Raw genomic sequence first — 21,300 nt, forward strand, 5'->3', positions numbered from 1 at the left:
CAGTTGCATAATCTTGCACTTGGCTTGTGAATTAAACATTGATTTTCTTTATACGTTAAAGCTTTGTTGATGTTGTAATGTCCGAAAAAAAATACATGATAAAAAATATTGCACTTCGTTATCAGTGTAAAATATTTGGTAATACTAATATAGAAGCTATTAAATTGAGCCTGCCAATTCTATCAAGTGTCCAGCTATGTAAATTCCAGTCTGCCTTTTACCAAACCATGCAGTCAGCTTGTTCTGTACTGCTATCAGCATCCAGTATAACAAAGGTTACCAACACTTTAATATTAATCCCAATCTGGGCACAAACCAGAATCACGTCACCAATCATGCCGTTCATTTAACCCACCTACCTACACTGCTGCCTTAGTTAAAACATGCACGAAAGGTAAATAAAAGGTTAAATTCCTGAGCTGCACGGCTATCAGTGAGGCTGCTTTAAATACTTCTTTATAAGGCAGTTTGCCCTAAAATCCATAAAAACGGTTTGATACACGGGCAGAGACGTCACCAGAGAAGCTTCCCTTCGACATAGCAAGCCAGTGCGCATGCGTGGAACATTCGATCACTGGCTGTGTAGCTAACTGCTAAGCTACGGATCCAGCCGACATGGAGAGGAAAGGTAAATCTTCACGCGACACGTTGCACGCTGTGTGACTGGTGTAACACATTGTGTGTGCGGTTTGCCGTTACAGTCGATGTTGTCGTGCAGTGACAAATATAAGAACATTATTTTTCGCCGAGCAGCATACATTGTGATACGCGGTTTAATTGAACGCGTCTGTCGCGCACTGAGCTGGAGCGCTAGCCCTCTAGACGTTAGCTTTAGCTTCAATAGGACATGTCAGGATTAGCTCGATACATTTAGCTCTCCAGCTCCTTCCATTTTAAACACAGCCAGTAACACCGGCCACGGTAACCGTGCATTCATGTATGAGTCCATAATTAGCCGCTGTAGTGGCTGAAATCACTTCACGCCACATTACCGTGTTTGAGACGAGCGTTGCCTAGGTGGGCAGCTCAGTGATGTAACTTAACGTTGGATGGGTTCTGGCAAATCGACACATGCACTGACACTGATTTTAGATACTGTTAGGTGCAAACATGACCCAACACGGTGCATATGAACGTTGGAGTGAGGTAATTGTTTATTTCAGATGGCTTCATTTGTTTTGTCGTGAGTGTCAGCTGGAAATCAAGAAGGCAAACAGACAATGGTTTTTCTATTCTTTTTTTTTTTGTTGTTGCAGTGCTGGCACTCCAGGCGAGGAAGAAAAGGGTGAAAGCAAAGAAAACCAACAAAAAGTGAGTCACTGCTCCATTTAAATGTCATTCCCTCTTATGTGTGTCCCGTTTTTCAGGACACCCGCACATGAACAAGTATTTTGTCAGCTGTACTCAATCAAAGCAGGTTGTTTGTTGCACTTTGGTGTATTTGCTGCTGTTCTGACATTGGAGAAGCTGTTAGAAAGGCCTTTGACTGCTTGTTTGCACTTAAACTTTGTTTTGGTCTGCACACGCCACAGCTTATTCTTTTTGCTCTACGGTGCTTTAGTAAAAAAAACAAAAAACACAAGTTTTGGGTGCTCTGTAAGCCATACCAGGAATATAATACTTAAACGCTGTGATCACCTGAAAATATTTCTGAATGATTAGTTGCTGTAAATAGGGCTGTCAAGCGTTGATCTCCAGTACCGATTGTTTTGGTGTGCCCAACAATCTACTAATCATGCCTGCACCAGTGGCATCCTCCAGAGCGTTACATAACAGCCAGTGCTATATTTAAAACAAGAGAATGAAGAAGCCCACATCAGCCCACCGAAGCATGGTGTTTAACTGAAAACAGCACCATTGAGGATACTCTCCTCCTGACAGCATTATCTTCATGGCTCATACTTGAATGTTTTATTAGCCGTAAGAATCATGTGATACCAAGAAACTAAATGCAACTTAAAGCAGAGCAGCTGCATTCTGCAGTAATCCTAGCACAATGGGCACTGCATGTATAGACGAACAAAACAACCTCAGAGGATATAATGGAGTGGACTGGTTAATGTTTTGAAGTGCTGTGAGAGTCTGAAGGAAAATGTGCATCAGACATTTGTCCTCACACCCAAAAGGATGAGGCCCATTAAAACAAGGTGCACACACCCAATATTAAAGCTTTTTATAATGAAAGGATGACTAACTGAGACTGGCTCTGCATTCAAATATGCTTCATCTGCTTTCTCTCTCTGTGAATGAAAATGCATGAGTGAGTATGTAATTTAGACGATGTATTTATTTGCATTTTGAAGTGAATTTGAAAAGCCATGCATTTACCTCTCAAGATGCAAAAAATGTTTTAAAATGTGTTAATAATGCAGCAGTGTAAATGTTAAAGCAGACAACACGAGAACTGTACAGATAATCAGTATTAAATTACTGCCTTGTTTTTACCAGCTTTATGATTTAAAATACTTAAAATATAATGAATGCGTTTCAGATTCAAAGCTTGATTAGAAAGTCAAGATTCATATCAAGTAATTATTTGAATCGGTTTATTTTGTCATCCTTGGACAAACATGCACCGCTTCAGCTGACCATGTCAGGCACAAAGAAGTAGGTTGCAGGATTATGTAGAAAACCAGCAGCTCATTTGTGAAACACTGCAGCCCAGTTGTAGGAATTTAGTTGAATGTGATCTCTGCTCTCTTGGCTCCAGTAGAGACGAGCAGGCTTAATCTGCTCTGTGGAGGAAGTAACATCAGGCTGTTTGGCTTTCAAGTAAATATTAGGAACTGAATTACTGGCAAAGCCAGAATGTATGTGGTGACACATATAAACATGGAAAGAATATGTTCTGTTATTTAGGGCTTGCAGAGCCATGGAAAAAATATACAGAAATATGTTTCAAATATGCATTTAGAAAAGAATTGGTTGTCCTGTTTTCCATTATGTTGGGTTTGATCAATCTGTCGCTGGAGTTTTAGTCAAAATGAAAGTCTGCACACAGCGATTTATATTTGAAAAATGTAATATGCACAGACGTTTCATTTGTCTGACTGCTTGACACAATGACCGTATAACTCACTTAGTAATTTTGGAACATAATTTGTTTGCAGGCTTGTACTTCTGCTCGTAATGTAGCCACAGTTTTCTGTCCCCTTATTCTGGAAACTTCTCAGTATTCAGTCTGATTCAGCAAGGTTGATGTTGTCTTTCATAATGCGGATACACACACACACACATACATTAGGCCTGCAGTAAAGTAAGCTGAGTGCAGCATGCGTTTCTTTAAATGCCTTCTTTAATTTGGTTGTGTGATATTCCTTGGCAGAAAGCGTGTCAGTGTGGTATTATTGTGGTAGGGTTGTTTTGACAGGCCAACTTCTTGTTTTTGTTTAAACTATGGTTAAAAGCAGATGTTCAAATCCAGTTTAAAAAAAAAAAAAAAAAAAAAAATCGTTGACAGCGATTTAGATGGTATTTGCTTCCATTTTCTGCTTGCAGTTTGTCACTGCCAGCGCTCGGTTACACATTTAGGAGTCTTTATTAATATAATAACCGTTTGTGAATATTTTAATAGTTAAATATTGCTTAGATAGCTGCAAGATTTGTTTGAAACAAAGTTTTAGACACACCTTGCTATTTTGTTAAAACTAATTAAACTTGGTTGGAACAGTCGCTCATTAATCTTTCTTTACTGATAACAAGGTCAAAGCAACAAACTGGAGGCAATTACACTGAAACTTGTGGTTTAATTTCAAGGGGACATGATCCAAATTAACAGCCTGCTATGACTTTAATGGACTTTTATCTGCTACCGCTCTATTGTTTTGCCTTGCAAATATTTGCCTTTAATGTGGGTTTATGTTTGGTTAAGTAACTGTCAAACTACTGTAATACTTCAAAACTGTTTTATTTATTTATGGTCATATGCCAAAACATTACATGCCAAAAATACTCACTCTGCCATTGAATTCTGGTGTTCCAGTCATGTCCATAGATGTATAAAATAAGGCACCTGCAGACTGTCTATAGAAATTTGTGAAACAGTGGCTCGCTCTCAGGAACTCAGTGAAATCCAGCGTCAGGGCTCGCAAAATTTCAAAATCTCTGGTAGCCCTTCGGGCAGATACTCTTCAGTTTTTGGTAGCCCAAAATAAATTTAAGTAGCCTGGGGGGGGGGAAAAAAAAGACAATTTTTTTTGATTGACTTAAAAAATTGTTAAAACACAAATTACAACAACTGTAAAAAAAATACAATCATCAACTCAAATATTTGGCCCTAATTGAACAGAAATTTCTATGAACTTGTAAGAACTGTGTAGAACATGGATCAGTCTGTGTCAGATCCTGAATCTGACATTTCCACTGAAGTCACGGGTAAGAGGTAAGTGGAACCAAGATCTAGGCCATTTGCTTTGTTTGCAAAGGCTGCTAAATTTTGCCAAAGGTAGTTCACTCTTTGCAACATCGCGCTGTTCTAAACAGCTTTTTCTTCTGCGTTTCTTCTGGACTTCTTGTTGTGTTTGGTTTATTTTTAGTAGTTTTTTTGCAATTGGCGCTTGTTCTGGGAAAGATACTGCAGACTGAGCAATAATGCATTTCTTGCATTTCTCATGGTTTCTAATGGGGTCTTTCTTAAAATTACTGGTCCCAGTAACAAAGGTGCTTGTCAACTAGGAAATCGAAGGAAACTCAAGACACACCCGTCAGAACATTGTTATTTAGCTCGTCATATTCCAGCCACAGAAATTCTTTTGTCCATGAAACCAAAAAAAGCTGCGCTTTTGTTTTTGCCTCATAGCCTGATTTGTCATAACTTTTCCGTTTTGTGGTTGGCTTTTCTTTGGCGGTCCCTTCTTCACCCTCACCTGTCTTATTTGGCTCTGCAGAACTAAAATACCTGCGTAAATCCATCTGCTTTTACACAGGCACTTGCATAATGATCAGCGATTCTCTGCGCATTCAACCTGTATCACATGTTTAAGCTTGCTGCGGGAGATTTCACTTGTCACGTTTGAATCGTAAGCTAATGAGTGATAAGACGATTTCAGAGGAATTGGTGCGCAATTAATCCGTCACTCACCAGTCAGTAGCTGCCGCTCTCTATTCACAGTCTGCGCCATCGCAAAGTGAAGCAAAAAACAAGCGGAAATTCAAACGCGATTTCAATATGTCACATACTGACAGCTACGTTTGTGAAAGAATGCAAAAGCATTGACATATTATTATTATTTTTTTTTCTCTTCCTATGACAGCCTGACGGGCAGGGCTGAGATGGATTTTGGTAGCCCGACCAGAAAAATCGCTAGCCCTGGGACGTCGGGCTAGCGATTTTGCGAGCCCTGAGCGTGGTACCATGATAGGATGCCATCTGTGCAGCAAGTCCAGTTGTGAAATTCCTTCATTACTAAATATTCCAGAGTCAACTGTTAGTGGTATTTATAATAAAGTGGAAGTGATTGGGAACAACACCAAGTTTGCCACTAAGGAGGAGGTGCATAGTACACAGGTCACCAACTTTCTGCAGAGTCACTCGCTACAGACCTCCAAACTTCACGTGGCCTTCAGATTAGCTCAAGAAGAGTTTACAGAGAGCGTCGTGGACTGGGTTTCCAGGAGCGAGCAGTTGCTTCCAAGCCTCATGTCACCAAGTACAGTCCAGCGCATCAGATACAACTCTAGAGGAGTGGAGTTTTTTGGAGTGAAGACTCATGCTGTTCTCTCTGTCTGGTAATCTGATGGATGAGTCTGGGTTTGGTAGTAGCCAGAGAAACAGAACTTATCTGACTGCATTGTGCCAAGTATAAAGTTGGGGAAGGAATTATGGTGTGACGTTGTTTTTTTCAAAACTTGAGCTCTGCCATTTAGTTTCAGTGAAAGGAACTCTTATAGCCCCTTTTCACTAGTACCTGCATGATTTGACTCTGTTTCGGTCATTTTCAATTACAGTAAGTTACCGCTTAACATGCGTGGAGTATTTGTATGCGTCATGATCACCACAACAATGGAAAAGCATAGACCTGTTGCTCGGAGTACAACTTTTTGCCAATCTCAAGGGACCACAGTGGGAGTTGTTGGTTTTTTTCCCCCCATTTTCCTCGTTGCCACATTTCAAAAATTAGTAGGTACTAAAATTGCCTATTACCATGGTACTACCACCTAATGGAAAACTCTAAAAACTGTGTTGAGCCGGCCCAAGTAGGTACAAGTGGGAAAACGGTTATTAATGCTTCAGCATACCAAGACAATGTTATGTTTCCAGCTTTGTGGGAACCGTTTGGGGATTCCTTCCTATTCCAACACCAGTGCACAAAGCAAGGTCCATGTCACCTCATGAGGAGTCCTCACCTCAACCCAAGTTAATTCATAGTTTCTTCATATTACACATATGCATTCTTTATTTTTATTTTTTTTAAAGAGGTAGTTGTGGGTTAATTGAAGTCTGCAATGAAAGATGACATATTACCCTGGAGTAAAGTTTTATTTGTTGTTGACATTTCACATTTTCACAGTGATTGAAATGTGACTGTGGATGCTTACAGTTATAACCCTCCTTTATGATAGATTTATAAAACAGTTGTCTATTTGTAGCTTTATACATACACCAGATGTGCACCAATTATTTATTTTTTGCGATCAGCCCTGGTGTCCTTTGTTTAAGAACGAGTGGTTCTTGTCATGTTTGATTATTTTGTGTGAGAGGCTTTTTAATAAATGCTGTGTTATATGGGTTATGTTTATGCAACAAAAAACGTGGCTGATGAGGAAGTTCTTCCTGTCTCTAGTTAACCGTTTATACAGGAGGTGATTTTGAAACATCTATGTCCGTCACTGTGACTGATCATCCAGAGCAGGCACACTCTATGTTGGTGCTTAGCTAACATGATTATGTTGTTCAGTAAAGTATTAGTGTTAGAGTGAATTACTCAGTTGCTAATGCTAGCTAGTTAATGCCACTTACTTTTTCAGCCAATTAAGGTCAGATCCCAGGAGAGGCAGGAGAACGTTCCCACTGCTTTGTAATGCATCTGTTTAAGTTAAACTCTACAGCTGTTCACCATTTCTGCAGTGTTTGGAAGTAAAAGGTTGAGCTTTGATTCTTTCCTGCTATGTAGAAGAGTCGAACTCATCGGTTATCAATGAGCTGCAGTCTTGTTCAGTTAGTCTCATCCGCATGTCCTGTAATAAAATCCTCTCATCCTGGGCACGCCTTATTGTTGAGCTAATATTTGATAAATGGACGGTAAATGCATCAGAGCTCTGTTCCATCGACGTCTTTCATAATTGTTGTTGTCCCATCAGGCAGCCAGCCAATCCCAGAGCTCGACAGCATCCTCAGGCTGAAGCCTCCCCTCAGGAACCTGAGGAACCTGAAGAGATCCTTGGCTCTGATGATGAAGAGCAGGAGGACCCCAATGACTACTGCAAAGGTGGGTTCCTCTTTACTTTTTGCATTCAAAGGCACACTATATTGCACTGTATTTGATTAACTACTCTTTCAAGTTTTTTTTTTTTTTTTTTGTTTTTTTGTTTTTTTCCCCAGTAGAAAAATGATAACAGAGTATTAGCGATTCGCACCTTAGTTTAAACAGATAAATCAATATTTGATTTGACTGTTTCGATAAATGGTGTCGCTTTGGTTAGTTGTGACCTGTTATTACAGTGAATGTAAATGCACTGGCTGTTCTGTATACATGCATACATGCTCACCTCTTTATTTATCTAAGCAGCTTGAATTTCTTATCTTTTAGGTGGCTACCACCATGTGAAAGTAGGAGACCTTTATAATGGAAAATACCATGTAATTCGGAAGCTCGGCTGGGGACACTTCTCCACCGTGTGGCTCGCCTGGGATATTCAGTATGAGAAAAACTTTACTGCATATTTGTAATTCATGTTTTGTTTTTGAGACTTGACATTGGATTCCAGATGCAGCAGCAGCTGGCTCAGAGACGGTTTACTTTGCTTCCTATTAGTGAACATTACATTCTGTGGTTGCAGGGTAAAGAGGTTTGTTGCAATGAAGGTGGTGAAGAGCGCGGAGCACTACACAGAAACAGCACTGGATGAGATAAAACTGCTCAGATCTGTGAGTATCAGATTTAATTGCATGCAGTAGGTTTTGATGAAATATGTAATCAGTAAGCGCAGGAAGTGTTCACTAATTAGTTGTGGGGATATCTGGAGATGCATCAGAGTGTGCAGCAACGTGGTGCAAGGACAGCAGGGCATTGCTTACACTACAGCTTTTACACATTATTCATGCACTCGGCTTGCATGTCTTCCAGCACGCATGTTCACACAGTTTTACATGTAAATGATGTGTGTGGATCCCACAACAAAATGTGTAAATATATATATTTTTTTTCCTTCTCTTTTTTTCTTTTTCTTTTTTTGTCTGTAGGTAAGAAACTCTGACACGAATGATCCCAACCGAGAGATGGTAGTCCAGCTTCTAGATGACTTCAAGATCTCTGGCGTCAATGGAACTCGTATCCTTCACAGATTTAACAGATGTTTCCTGGTTTTTATTATTAGTCACATTTGATTTGTCAAATTACCTCCTGCTGGGAGGGGGAAAGACCCCAAAACAAAAACTTTAGTCTTATTAGAAATGGGTTTGTTTTTTTTTTTGTTTGTGTTTTTTGAATGTACAGAACTTTCTTTCCCTTCGTGTCCATGTCAGCTAAAAAGCCGTATGCAAGTAAGAAAGTAAACAACAGGTGAGGGTGTGACAAATGGAATCTTATGTGTCCCAAACAGACCTCCACCCCCATCACAACACTTTAGTTGGGTAAGATCCCCTGAATGCCTGAGGGATTGCTGTAGCTGTAACACGAGAGGCTCTAACAAAAGCGTATTGGTTGCACATCTACGTGTCCTTTCTTCAGCACAAGCAATGCCACTCCTCATTTAGGCAGTTGTTTTTTCCTTTGTTTGTTTTCAGTTTTGCTTTACCGCTATTACTTTGCCATCTTAACTGCTCCAATCTTCAGACGTCTGCATGGTGTTTGAGGTGTTAGGACATCACTTATTGAAATGGATAATAAAATCAAACTACCAAGGACTGCCCCTGGCTTGTGTGAAGAGCATCATACGACAGGTAAAGTGAGACCCACAGGCACACCTTTTGAATGCCTATGACTCATCATTAAGGCTCAGTAGTTCAGAAGAGTTGTGTAGCCTGCAGGCTGCACGATGGATGGAAAACAGTCAGGGTAGAAGAACTTTACATATTAACAGTAAGCTGCTTAACAAAACAGATGGGGAGTGAGGCAAAACTGAGGGGGCTTTTTTTTCCTGGTTAAACAAATGACTAATTCAGCAGTTAATTGCACAGCTCATCTGTGGATTAGTGTTGTTTATTCCACAGCTTTTTATTCGATGTCCTTTGAAAAACAGCAAATGTTTCTTTTATTAAAACTTTCTTAGATTGTTAAGCTTTTGTGTTCTCTTAAAGGGACCCTTTTATGCTTTCTTTATGTTCTGTTATATGCTGTGTTTGTTACATGGATGGATTTTCAATAAGCAGCACTAAGGCTAAAATAATGATAGTATCATTGTGTATTAACTACAAACCAAACGCTCTGGCTTCAGACTGCCCTAGGGATTCTTTTTAAGATTTTTTTTTTTTCCCTAGTCTTGGCTCCTTTGCTTTAAAGAGAGAAGAGCTAAAATAGTGTGTTTCAGAGAGGATAAACTGACGGACTGCAGCAAAGCCAAATGTGATTAATAAGGATTATTTATGAACTCTGAGTTGTGCAAAGTTAGTATATTTGTTTCCAAGAAAAGAAAAACCTGAAAATTGATGCAATATGTTTTTCTTTTTAAAGTTTCCTTAAGTTTAGTTGGTAAAGGTTTTGTGTCCAAGTCAGTGTGATTGGTTAATTTGATCTACACAATCAGATAACCATTTTCCATTTTCCATTAATGTATGGTTTTTTGTTTTTTTTTTTTTTAAAAGGTTCTCCAAGGTCTGGACTACCTGCACACAAAGTGTCATATTATCCACACAGACATCAAGCCGGAGAACATCCTGATGAGCGTAGATGAGCCTTACGTACGGAGGCTTGCAGCTGAAGCCACAGAGTGGCAGAAGGCTGGGGCGCCTCCTCCCTCTGGTTCAGCGAGTATGAGATGTGCATGCACACTCACTTTTATATCTGCATTCATAGGTTTAGTACAGGTTTTTACTTATCTCATGTTCTCTTTACAGTAAGCACAGCGCCAGTTCCAAAACAGGTACAAGACTTGTTTTGGTTTTTTTTTAACTCTCTGCTTAGATATTAGCCTCATGTTTTTAGGTTTTGTTTTGTTTTGTTTTTTTAGTTTACTTTTAAATCACTCCTACAAATGTGCAAACCTTTCCTTTGTTTTTGTCTTTGACAGACAGTAAAAATGTCCAAGAACAAGAAGAAGAAGTTAAAAAAGAAGCAGAAGCGGCAGGCGGAGCTGCTGGAGAAGTGCATCTTGGACCTTGAGGAAATGGAAAAGACCACAGAGATACGAGAGGATGATGAAGATGAAGACGACCCACAGACTGAAAAGGGACGAGCCTGTGCGCCTCTCAGACAGGTGTCTTTTGCGGAGTTAGGAAACGAGGAAACAGATGGTAAGACGCTAACATCAGAGAAGTAATGTGTTCTGCAAAATTTGCAAAGCAGCCAAAAAATCTGATATGAATCAACTGAAAATACATTTTCTGCTACTTTCAGGGAGCACTTTGAATGCAGATCACATGAGGGTGGGACCAGAGGAACTGTCTGAAATGAACTGTAATGGCCATGTGGAGGAGAGTGACTTCCAGCATAGCGATGAAGACCAACATAATGGCAATGCAGAGTGCACAGAACAGTGTGCCTCTCCAGAGGATCAACACGTGGAGTCTCCTCTCCACTCCATTTACAACGGTGTTGAGTCTACAGATTTCAATGAGGTGTACACAGAGACTAAAGGAACTGGGGCTCGTAGCCGTGGAGTTACTGAGAAACGCTTTTCTGCTGGGCTGGAGGACGGAGAGCTGGAACAAGGCATTTTAGAAGAAGATGGTGAGGATGGGTCCAACTGTCACTATAGTAACCAGGAAGATGCACGAAATGGTCAGTGAACCGAAATCGATTGGTTTGGGTTTTTAGAAGATGTTTGCTGTAGCTGAGCTGCTTTGGAAATTTAACAAAAACCATGTGAACTTTGAAATACTTTGATTATACTTATCATTTATTCAGTGTTTATCCCATTGTTTTATTCAATGTCACTGCTTCTCTGTGCTTTATAAAGGTAAGCTGACAGCAGGATCCCTGCTAGTTAACCCACTTGAGCCACTCAATGCAGACAAGATCAAGGTCAAGATTGCAGATTTGGGAAATGCCTGCTGGGTGGTGAGTAGCCTGCTAATGACCAAAGGGATTTCCTCATAGGAGATGAAACGGTGCAGCCAGGGAGACATCGAGTGTCATCTAGCTACTGAAAGTAATGTTTCGGTATTCCTGCTTTTTATGGTTTTAAAATGGGAAATCATTTACCAGATGGGAGTGTGATCCAGATTTCAAATAGAGCATAGAGTCCATTTATAATTTCAAAATTTTTTATTCTCATGTAAAATATTTCTGTTTTTCAGTGTGTTATCGCTACACATGATGAAACCTACTTGATATATGTTGTTGTTTTCGTATTTGTCTTTTTTCCTCTCAGCACAAGCACTTTACTGAAGACATCCAGACACGACAGTACCGGTCTCTAGAAGTACTTATTGGTTCTGGATACAGCACACCAGCTGATATTTGGAGCACAGCCTGTATGGTGAGAAATTTTCTCTGCATCAAACTATTTATATAGAGCCAAAAGGTGCTTAAACTCCCCCCAAAAACTGAATAGAACAAAAAAAAATTATCTGAAGGGGAAAGAAACCCCCCATTGTATCTTAAAGACTCAAGAAGTGTAATGAGAGTCTAGTCAGTGGTGGGAGGGATTTATTGAGATTTGGACAGATGGCTTCATACTGTTCTTTTTGTTTTTTTCCCCTCCCTGTGTTTGTATTGTCCTCAGGCCTTTGAGCTTGCCACAGGGGACTACTTGTTTGAACCACATTCTGGGGAAGATTATTCCAGAGATGAAGGTATTGTCTGGTCTTCCTGTACATTCTGTTTTTAAAGTACAAGTTTTAACTGTAGATCATTAATTCTCAGAGCTCGATTTAGTAGATGTATTGAAATGTGTTTCACTAGTGAGTGGGACTTCTGTTTAGTATTACTGCTACTGTTAAAAGCACCATAGTGTTGTTAAATCTTCTGTTATCAGTGTTGAACTGTTGAATTATTTAAAATGTCCAATATGCATGCAAGTCCTCACCTTCACTGGAGCTCCAGTTACAGTGCACTTTGCACAGTGTTAACATGTTAATGAGGTGCTCCATTAATAGCTTCGTATTCAGAAGAAGAATTGTAAAGTATGAAAAGTATGAGCATTCCTGTGTGTATTTCCTATCTAGCAACTTGAGCCACTTCTTTACCGCACTGGAGATGGGGCCATCTCTTCAATTCTCTTCTCACCTTTTCCTCACCTCCTGGTTACTCATACTTTATGTTTAATCCATTTTCACCTCAAGTTTTAATTGAAACTAGGGCTGTGCGATATGACCAAAATCTCATATCCCGATATAAGAATTCTATCGTCCCGATAACGATATAAATCACAAAAATGTAACATTTTCTGTAAACTCTGTGAATCTCGGGCAGCTCGACTTGCGTGAAGTGTTTCCAGCTCCAGTCTCAACAGGATCTTGAGCTTTATTGTGGAAGGTTTATGTGGAACATAAACAAGCGGACGCGCGATGCTGTTACCATCGTTGTTGCTAACGACAACGCATAAAAACGGGCGCTTGTCCGTCTGTAGTGTGGTTATATAAAATATAAGAGAAAGAGAGAACTTTAAGAAATTAATATAGGCACTACAGTGACCATCAGAACCATGATAAAATATTGCCGTAAACAGTTTATTTTGCGACACCACGAAAGAAACGATAGCGTAAAATGAAACGATAGACGTTTTTATATCGTCATCCGATATATATCGTTATATCGCACAGCCCTAATCGAAACATAAGGTGAAAATGGAATTTTGGCTTGCTGCTTAGCTCAAAGTTTCCATATTAACTTGATTCTGCTCTGGCATGTCTGCTTTGTGCTGTCCTTCAACTTTGACTTTACTGGAACATCCTGCAGCTTTTTCACCTGCATAAACCATGGCTTACTGTTCTATAAATGCTTTGTGTTTAACGTTTTATTAGACTTTTAGTAAACTTGCATCAGTCTGCTTTTTATGTTTTACTGTATAGCTTTGAGGGCTGTGCTTTAATGCAGACTTCCCATCTTGCTTTATAGTTGTCATTTTTCTGAAATACAACAGTGAATGAGCTCCATGTGTTCAGATGTTTTCAGTAGGTTAATATAGGCTGTTGATACATGTGCTACTTGTAACACTAGGCTGTCATCATCATCATCATCATCATAATCATCATCCTTTGTTCCTAATACATTGTTCCACTTGACTGTTTGCCATCTCCTCTCCAAACTCCCTGTGACTTTCCATCTTCCTCCTCCTCTTCTCCTCTGATGTGCCTCATTTCCAGACCATCTTGCTCTCATGATTGAGTTGCTCGGTAAAATCCCCCGACACTATGCTCTGAGTGGAAAATACTCACAGGAATACTTCACCAAGAGAGGTACGCCAGCACCTCTGTCTTTGGCTCACTCTGGGAAAGGTGGACAAGGAGGGTCAAGGGAGGAGGTTAACTTCAGTCAGCACAATCAAATGGTTTTGTGCGGGCCCGTCATCAAAGCAGGAAACCAATAAATGTCAGCCTCTTTGAACCACTGATCACGATTCAAGTGTTGTTCTGCCAAAGACTGCCTGGCAGAGCCTTTAGACATTTTGGCTAGGTGCTTGATGCTGTATTGGTCCCTGCTGAGGAGATTCAGAATGACCTTTTTCCTCTGCATGGAGTCCACTGCGCAACAACAGTCTTTTTATAAATGTAATTTAATCATTTAATGAAATCAATCACAGGAGGCAAAAAAGGCAAGAACCCTTTACTTTTATACGTCAGTGTATTTATGTCAGAATATAAACTTTTAATGTGCTCAAAGTACACGTGTTTACAGAAATATGATAATTAATGTAAGATGGCTTTAATTAAGGATGTCTATAAGGGATTAACTGACAGTCTTGATGTAAACCTTTTAAGGTCCCTGAGTGGGAGTTGTTTTGTTGATATGTACCAAGGTTACTGCAAATGTTAAGACCTCTGTTACAGTTACGGATGAAATGACAGCGAAGTTGATGAATAATTAACACGAAGTACAAAAACATGATTTTCATTATCTGGGCCTGTCTTGTCAGTCTAGTTGCAGGGTGAATTTGTGGTGGGAATTATTTTTGTTCCGAAAAACTTTAGTGGAAAAACCCCAAACTGAACAATAAAAAAGAGCTAAAGGTTAATGAACCTCCCTGCTCTGTTTTATAACTTTCTAACTTCTGGTTTTACACCTCGTCCTCTGCCAACAGTGAGGCTGGTGTCTGTGTGACGTCACCCAGGCCTCTCTCTCCCTCTGCCCTCCACCCACACACCGAGAGTGGGCCTGTGACTGGGTCCACTGTCTGATGAATCTGTTTGTCTTGTCTGTTCTTTTTTTCTTGCAACTGTCTGCTGTATAGACCATATAGCACTGATCATTGAGCTGCTGGGGAGTGTCCCACGCAAACTCATAATGTCCGGCAAATATTCCAAGGATTTTTTCACCAAGAAAGGTAAAACGGAAGCTTTACTGTCAAGATTCGAGTGAGAGTTACTGACTGTGCTTTGGAATATTCCCTACTTGAATCCCAATTGCTGCTTATTCATACATTTGAATATACATGTAAAAATGTCTCCAGTGGATATTAGTTCAAAAGAACAGGCCTTCTTTAAAAGGCAATTACAAGGTAACTGTTTAGTCAGTGTCATTTGTTAAGACTGTATGTGGAGTTTTGCAGACATGACTGCCCTTGAAGTGAAGTTTAAAATGGGGAAGTTGTTGTACTCTGTAGTGGTGTGGTTCTGATGCAGTGCTGTCTGTCTGCAGGTGATTTGAAACACATCACTAAGTTGAAGCCGTGGGGACTGCTGGAGGTGCTGATCGACAAATACGAGTGGCCCCGTGAAGAAGCAGAGTGCTTCACTGACTTCCTCCTTCCCATGCTGGAGCTTATTCCAGAGAAAAGAGCCACGGCCGCAGAGTGCTTGCGCCACCCCTGGCTCGCCCTCTAGTGGACACCTCCAGCTATCGAACCTCCCTTCCCTCCCACCTCCTCCAGAGACTGCAACAGATCACTTTCCAGTTTGGGCATATCAGATGGATATTTATTTTTCTTCTTTTTTTGGTTAGATGTTTTGAATTTATGTTCTTGTTTTTGAGCTAATGCTTCTGTGTACGTTTGCTTTGAATTAGTTGGTTCTCAGTGTGATGTCAGGAATCCAGTGGATTTTTTTTTTATTACTTTGTGCTCATGTTGGCTCCAACTGCTGTGCTCCGTTCACCCTCCTAAGGAAGTCTGTCATTGTACTGCTAGTGACTCATCCTTGTTTGTTACACTCCTGCACTAAAACCTGAACAAACCAAGGATATGTAGCCGTTATTGGTCATTTTTGTTCCCTAAAACTCTTTTCCCACATCTTTTCAGTAGTGACTTAAAAAAAAAAACAAAAAAAAAAAGCAAAAAAAACAAAAACAAACAAATCTCATTCAACATTTGAAATACATTTTGTATTTGTAATGAAGGTTTTAGGAAGTTTCACACTGGGCTGACATGTACACTGACTTTGGGTAACTTTCATTTCATGCATTTCTTCAGGCAGGGTCACTGTTTGATTAAAGTAGGTCATGTTTAGCCATATCGATTCCGTTGTCACCCGGTATTTAGTATCCTTAGTTAATTATAATAGGGATCTTTCATTTTCATGGGAGGCTGGTATTCTCATCCACCTATTACAATTCAGGTATATAGTATTTTAAAGGTTTCAACAAGACAACATGTTAAGAAGCCCAATCTTAAGGAGAAAAAAAAAAAGTGAAAATAAACTGTATATATCTGTACCAAAGAGTTTGCCTTGATGTATATTACAGTTATGTACAGTTTTTAACAAATCTTATATCTTAGCTAAAATTGTTTAGCTGGGTAGCTGTGTTTTAATAAAGCGTATGGAAGGTGTGTTTGAGATCAGTTGTATGTGTGGTCAACTGTTCAATGTCACTGTTTTTACCATAGAAATGGTGAGATCTGATATTATGTCATGGTGTCCCAAAAAGATCATATCCAAGTAACCTATGTTATCGGTCGAAACCTATGGGGGGAAAAACAAAAACTTACATTGGTGTCAGATTCAAGAACATAAACTCTGTGCGAGTTGTCGACTTACAAAGCTGTACAACACACCATACAATAAAACAGATCTTCATACAATACATGATTTTGGTGGGCTTGTTTATTGGGTATTGTGAAATATAGTAAAATAAGGAAGCACAAAATCTTATTAATCAAAACCACAGTAAACAGAAGGCAAGAGAGGCGAAAACGCAGAGTGCATCATGGTATTTTACACTGGCTCTGAAGGTCTGTGGATTCAATCAAGGGTTTTCTGTAAAAGAGAAACAAAAGAGAAAAAATGTTTGTGGACACCAGGGCTGAAATGGTTTGACCATGTGCAGAGAAGGGACTGGATCTGTTGGACACGGGATGTTGAACATGGATCTACCAGGCAGGAGGTAAAGGGGAAGAGCACACAGAAAATTAATCAATGTAGCAGAGGAGGATATGGAGAGAGTTGGTGTAACAGAGAAGAAAGCTAGGGATCAGGCGAGATGGAGGAAAATGATTTTCTGTGGGTAAGCCCTAAAGGGAGCAGATTTAACAAGAAAAAGATTTAATGGACTTCAGCCACTGGGACACTGGGCAAATTATGGCAACAAATAACTGTAAAACTGCTCATTTGACAAAGTTTATGGATAAAACTTTTTAACCTAATTACAAATTTGTTGAAGGCCAACTTGAATAACTGAGTGAGTGCCTCTATAAAAGAAGCTGTAGCAGTTTGCAGATCTGGAGCAACTGGGTGTTTAACAAAGAGAAAAGATATCTACAAGGAATTGTTGCTACCCATCAATGTGTGAAGGGTTACAAGACCAGTGTGATGGTGTGACCTACATGCACTGCTCAGAGAAACTACAAATAATCCCAAGAGCTATATCTCAGATTCTACAGGCCTAAGTTAGCAAGCTAAATGTTAAAGTTCATGACAGTACAATTAAGAAAGGATCGTTAGAAGCAAGCCTGTGCTCTCTAAAAAGAACATAGCAGCACAACTTAGCTTTGAAAAGTTGCATCTGAACTAATCTCAAGACGTCTGGCACAATGTCCTGTCCACAGATTAGACCAAAGTGAAGATATTTGGTGGTTCATAAAAACCCAAACATGGCATGTCTGCACAAACACCTCATACCAACTGTAAAGCACGGTGGTGGATCTGTCTGACAGCTGAAGCTTGGCTGAAAATGGGTCATTCAACATGACAAGAATCCCAAGCACAGCAGCAAATCTACAAGAAAACAGCTGTAATGGCAAACTGAAAGCCCAGAAAGTCCAGACCTCAACCTGACTCAAATACTGTGGTGGGATTTCTTGAGGTCTGTGTACAATTAAATGGCTGCAATGAACTGAAGTGCAATTTTCGTAAACAAAAGTGGGTCAAAATTCCTCCACAGACACATGAGAGACTCATATAGTCAAACTGAAAACAACAACTTCAAGTAATTCTGCTAAAGGTGCTTCTACAAGATACTGAAACATGGGGTGTACTTAGTTTTTCACGGGCCTGCAAAGAGTCCTGTGGTAACTTTCTTTTTCACACGACTGTATATAAAAAACTGCAGAAAAATCTCCAATCTTGGATACGTTTCTTAAGGTGAAGCAATTTTTTCTAATGATGGCTCAAGCCTTAACAGAGAGCAGGCATGCACAACAGCAGGACCTTGCAGCAAGCCAGTCTGAAAGGAATGTGGCTGTTTTATATGTCACACATTATACTTGTGCTATGCCAGCTATGACACATTAAAATATTTGTTTCTGTACCCAGCATTCAGTCTGCATACCACCCCACAGCCCTCACCTGCTCCATCCAGCTCAAAGTCATCTGGCAGAAGTTTGTCCTGCCGGTTGCCGAGTGTGAAGGACAGCAATGCCAGGAGTATGGCGTCCAGAATGCTGATGATGGCCAGGATGTAGGCCCAGCGCACCGTACAGTTTCCCAGCGTGTACTTATCTGTCCTCTGGCCGCACATCCTCTTCACCTCTGGAGAGTCCCAACCATCTGGGTAAATCATGCAGCCCATCACCATCAACACACCTGCGGGGGAAGGACATGGAAATGGCAAAGCCTTGTAATAATTACCTCTTGTGTGCTCTTACTTTGATAAATAATTATAATCTGGTGCTCTGGAGCCCCCAGTGCATGATAACACATGATGTACCTCCATAAAGTGCCAAAGTTTTTATTTATTTATGGCTCAGCAAGGCAGATGATGCTCTGTGGAGCCATTTGCACGATGTACCGTTATGAAAGTTCTTAAATCTTAAATGCTGTTCTTCCCGTAACGTCTCCTCTGGGCTTCCCCAAAAGCTACTTACAGTAGAATGTGAGTTTGCAGATACATGCCCATAAAGTTTTACAGGCTTTTATTGTGGCTAGTTTTCCTGGCCCTCGTATGGTTTTAGGTGCAAATTTAACGACACAGCAACACCTGATCTTGTTACAGGTAACTGATCTGCTATCGAAGGTGTCAGAGTCTGGGCTGAAACAGGATTCCTTATTGGCCATGGCGAAGAACAACCTTCACAACAAACGCACATCACACCTGAAACTGGAGAGGTGAGAAGTCGACCCGTGACGGGATGAGCTCATTGTTTCACACCTGACTTACAAGAGAAGCACAGGTCTCATGGCTCCTTTACAGCTGCCTCTTTAGTTTGAGTTCTGGTATTGAGGTGGTGAAATATTTGGGCTATTACTTACGAATAGTTATAATAAAACCGATGAACTGAACCTCATCAGACTTCTATTTAAACTGGTAATTTATGGTCACAAGAACTTTTGTTGACACTGTCATTGTCTGTTTCCATTGTATTAACAGATCCACCAGGTGATGCATCAATATTAAAAGAAAAACAACTTCCCAACATCTGACCAAGTCGGGCTGTCTCTTGAGGAGGTAGGTGTGCCATTGTCAAAGTCTACCATCAAGAGCACAAACCACTGGTTACACTCAAGAACAATAAAGCCACATTAGACTTGGCAGTAAGGATCCAAGTAAACATCTATAACGACTCAAAGCATACTGAAAAACCAAGCCAAGAGTTTCGCAAGGCAAAGAAATGTGATATTCTTCAGCCAAATCAGTCACTGGATCACAACCCACAAAGAATGCTTTTCAGTTTCTGAAGACGAAACTGAACGCAGAGAGACCCACAAACAAGCAGCAGCTGAAGGTCAGTAAAGGTCTGGCAGAGCACCTCAAGGGAGGATTTAGTGACATCCGTGTCAGTCGCTGACTGCAAAGGGTTTTCATCCAAGAATTAAAAAACAAAAATGTTTGTCCATTTCATTTTTTCAGCTACGAAAAATGTTGGAATATGTTTATGAACGGCTGTAATACTTTTAATAAGCCCCTTGAATTAAAGATCAAAACCTGCACTTCTGTCACATCTGGACTGTTTAAAATCAGCTTTAAATGTCTGCGGTATTTTTTTTTTTTTTTTTAGCTGATCTTAGAGTTTAGTGAGTTTAGTGAGTTTAGTGAGTTTAGTGTTAGTTTTTCACTGTAAACTATAAAAAGGCAAAAGCTAAAAATTATCTTTGGTTACTGTCTAATGAATCATCGCATATGAACAATTACCCATGCGTAGCAATATTCTTGCTTGTAACAACCCTCCCCCCAACAAACAAACAAACAAACAAACAAACAAACAAACAAACAAACAAACAAACAAACAAACATCTTAAAGATGAAGGTGAAACCAGTTTTATGATTACTTACACTGCTCATACTTTTTAATGTAATTCGTAATCTGTCTGTTTATAGGTGTCAAATAAACGTAGTTGAGAAAAGCTAATTTATACTAATAATCTGCCAACTGCAGCTGAGTAAAGGGAACAACAACTTTACAACCAACCCTCTTCGCTTTGTCCCTCACCTGAGGCCAGCTGCATCCATGCACAGATCTTGTAGACGTTTCCAGCGTTGCAGAAGAAGAACAAACTGAAGCCGACCATGGTGCCCACAATCAGCAGCATGGAGGTCCCAACGAAGAACATGGCAGTCCTGAAGGCCGGTGAGGGGATGGAAGCGAAGTCCAGCATGCTGCCCTTGCAGGTGAGCTCCGAGGTCAGCGCGTTGCCGATGCAGTAGTGAAAGAGGCCGAAGTAGCCGGCCTGCGGGGTGTTGACGCTGTCCCCGATCCAGTAGGGCTGGATGAAGACCACCATGGTGATGATGACGAAGCAGATGGTAAACACAGCCCACAGGACGCCGATGGCTCGCGAGTTCCTCACATAGTTGGTGTGGTAGATTTTGGCAGCTTCCTGCGCTGGAAGGAGGTCCATGTCCGCGAAAAGTTTGTGTCGGCCTTTTGAAAGAAAGCAGGTCTGTTAGAGGTTTGTTTGTAGAGCTGGAAGGATAAACGCACACAGACACACACGGCTCGTTCTGCGGACTGGCTGAGTATTCAGCACCCTGGAGAGCACCACAGCCTAATTAATGACGTTTCTCTGATGTCACAGATTGACAGCTACCTGATAAGGCTTGGCGTGAAGATGCAGTGTTACCCGCAAGTAACTAAATTAACACAGCGCATTTGAATGAACTGCCGTACAGGGCTGTGTGTTACAGCTAATTAATTCATTTCATGCAGGCAAGAACAGGCGAGGTTAAAATAAACAACAGTTATTATTACACAGCCAGGAAACTCTTGATTCCGCTTTAATGTGAAAGAAAGTTCTTCGTGGTGTTTAATATTACAAACTTTTGACTAAAAAGCTTAAAAACACAACTATTTATCCTGAACACTGCTTCAAATATTAGTATCAAGGCAATCGATTTGTCACACTATACGTTTTTATTTACATAAAGCCTACACAAGCCTGATTTTAACACTGTAATCCTTTTCTATCATTCTGTTTTCTGAAAGTAAACAGCTACTTGTGTTGCCCAAAGTGCA

At 40.3% G+C, this 21,300-nt stretch overlaps 2 protein-coding genes across 4 annotated transcripts; one reads left to right on the forward strand and one right to left on the reverse strand.

Moving 5' to 3' along the window:
* The first annotated feature begins 494 nt into the window (after positions 1–494).
* On the forward strand, positions 495–16,496 carry srpk1a (SRSF protein kinase 1a). 3 transcript variants are annotated; one of them, XM_040047401.1, is made up of 16 exons: positions 495–628; positions 1,257–1,311; positions 7,300–7,427; positions 7,749–7,857; positions 7,999–8,086; positions 8,402–8,489; positions 8,994–9,100; positions 9,962–10,127; positions 10,214–10,239; positions 10,387–10,609; positions 10,713–11,096; positions 11,275–11,375; positions 11,689–11,796; positions 12,043–12,112; positions 13,625–13,717; positions 15,117–16,496. In XM_040047401.1, exons 1-16 carry the CDS (start codon positions 616–618, stop codon positions 15,299–15,301), a joined length of 1,944 nt encoding a protein of 647 aa, XP_039903335.1. In that variant the 5' UTR covers positions 495–615; the 3' UTR covers positions 15,302–16,496. The 3 variants fall into 3 exon arrangements, with proteins under 3 accessions (XP_039903335.1, XP_039903336.1, XP_039903337.1); XM_040047402.1 differs by lacking the exon at positions 13,625–13,717 and adding an exon at positions 14,710–14,802; XM_040047403.1 differs by having other exon boundaries at positions 10,713–11,045.
* A 15-nt stretch (positions 16,497–16,511) lies between these two features.
* On the reverse strand, positions 16,512–21,009 carry lhfpl5b (LHFPL tetraspan subfamily member 5b). Its single transcript, XM_040047408.1, has 3 exons — positions 20,278–21,009; positions 18,197–18,433; positions 16,512–16,669 (listed from the first exon to the last, which is right to left on the reverse strand). Exons 1-3 carry the CDS (start codon positions 20,684–20,686, stop codon positions 16,659–16,661), a joined length of 657 nt encoding a protein of 218 aa, XP_039903342.1. The 5' UTR covers positions 20,687–21,009; the 3' UTR covers positions 16,512–16,658.
* Positions 21,010–21,300: the final 291 nt, after the last annotated feature.

Source organism: Simochromis diagramma, unplaced genomic scaffold (assembly GCF_900408965.1).
Source record: "Simochromis diagramma unplaced genomic scaffold, fSimDia1.1 OVJJ01000387.1, whole genome shotgun sequence".
Taxonomy (NCBI): Eukaryota; Metazoa; Chordata; class Actinopteri; order Cichliformes; family Cichlidae; genus Simochromis; species Simochromis diagramma.

Excerpts from the sequence above, each read along its gene's own strand:
- srpk1a (XM_040047401.1), top strand. Across the intron at positions 7,428-7,748 it reads CCCCAATGACTACTGCAAAG|GTGGCTACCACCATGTGAAA; the intron begins GTGGGTTCCTCT and ends CTTATCTTTTAG. Across the intron at positions 11,797-12,042 it reads TTTGGAGCACAGCCTGTATG|GCCTTTGAGCTTGCCACAGG; the intron begins GTGAGAAATTTT and ends TATTGTCCTCAG.
- lhfpl5b (XM_040047408.1), bottom strand. The coding sequence starts at position 20,686 with ATGGACCTCCTTCCAGCGCAGGAAGCTGCCAAAATCTACCACACCAAC. Across the intron at positions 18,434-20,277 it reads ATGGATGCAGCTGGCCTCAG|GTGTGTTGATGGTGATGGGC; the intron begins GTGAGGGACAAA and ends CTTCCCCCGCAG.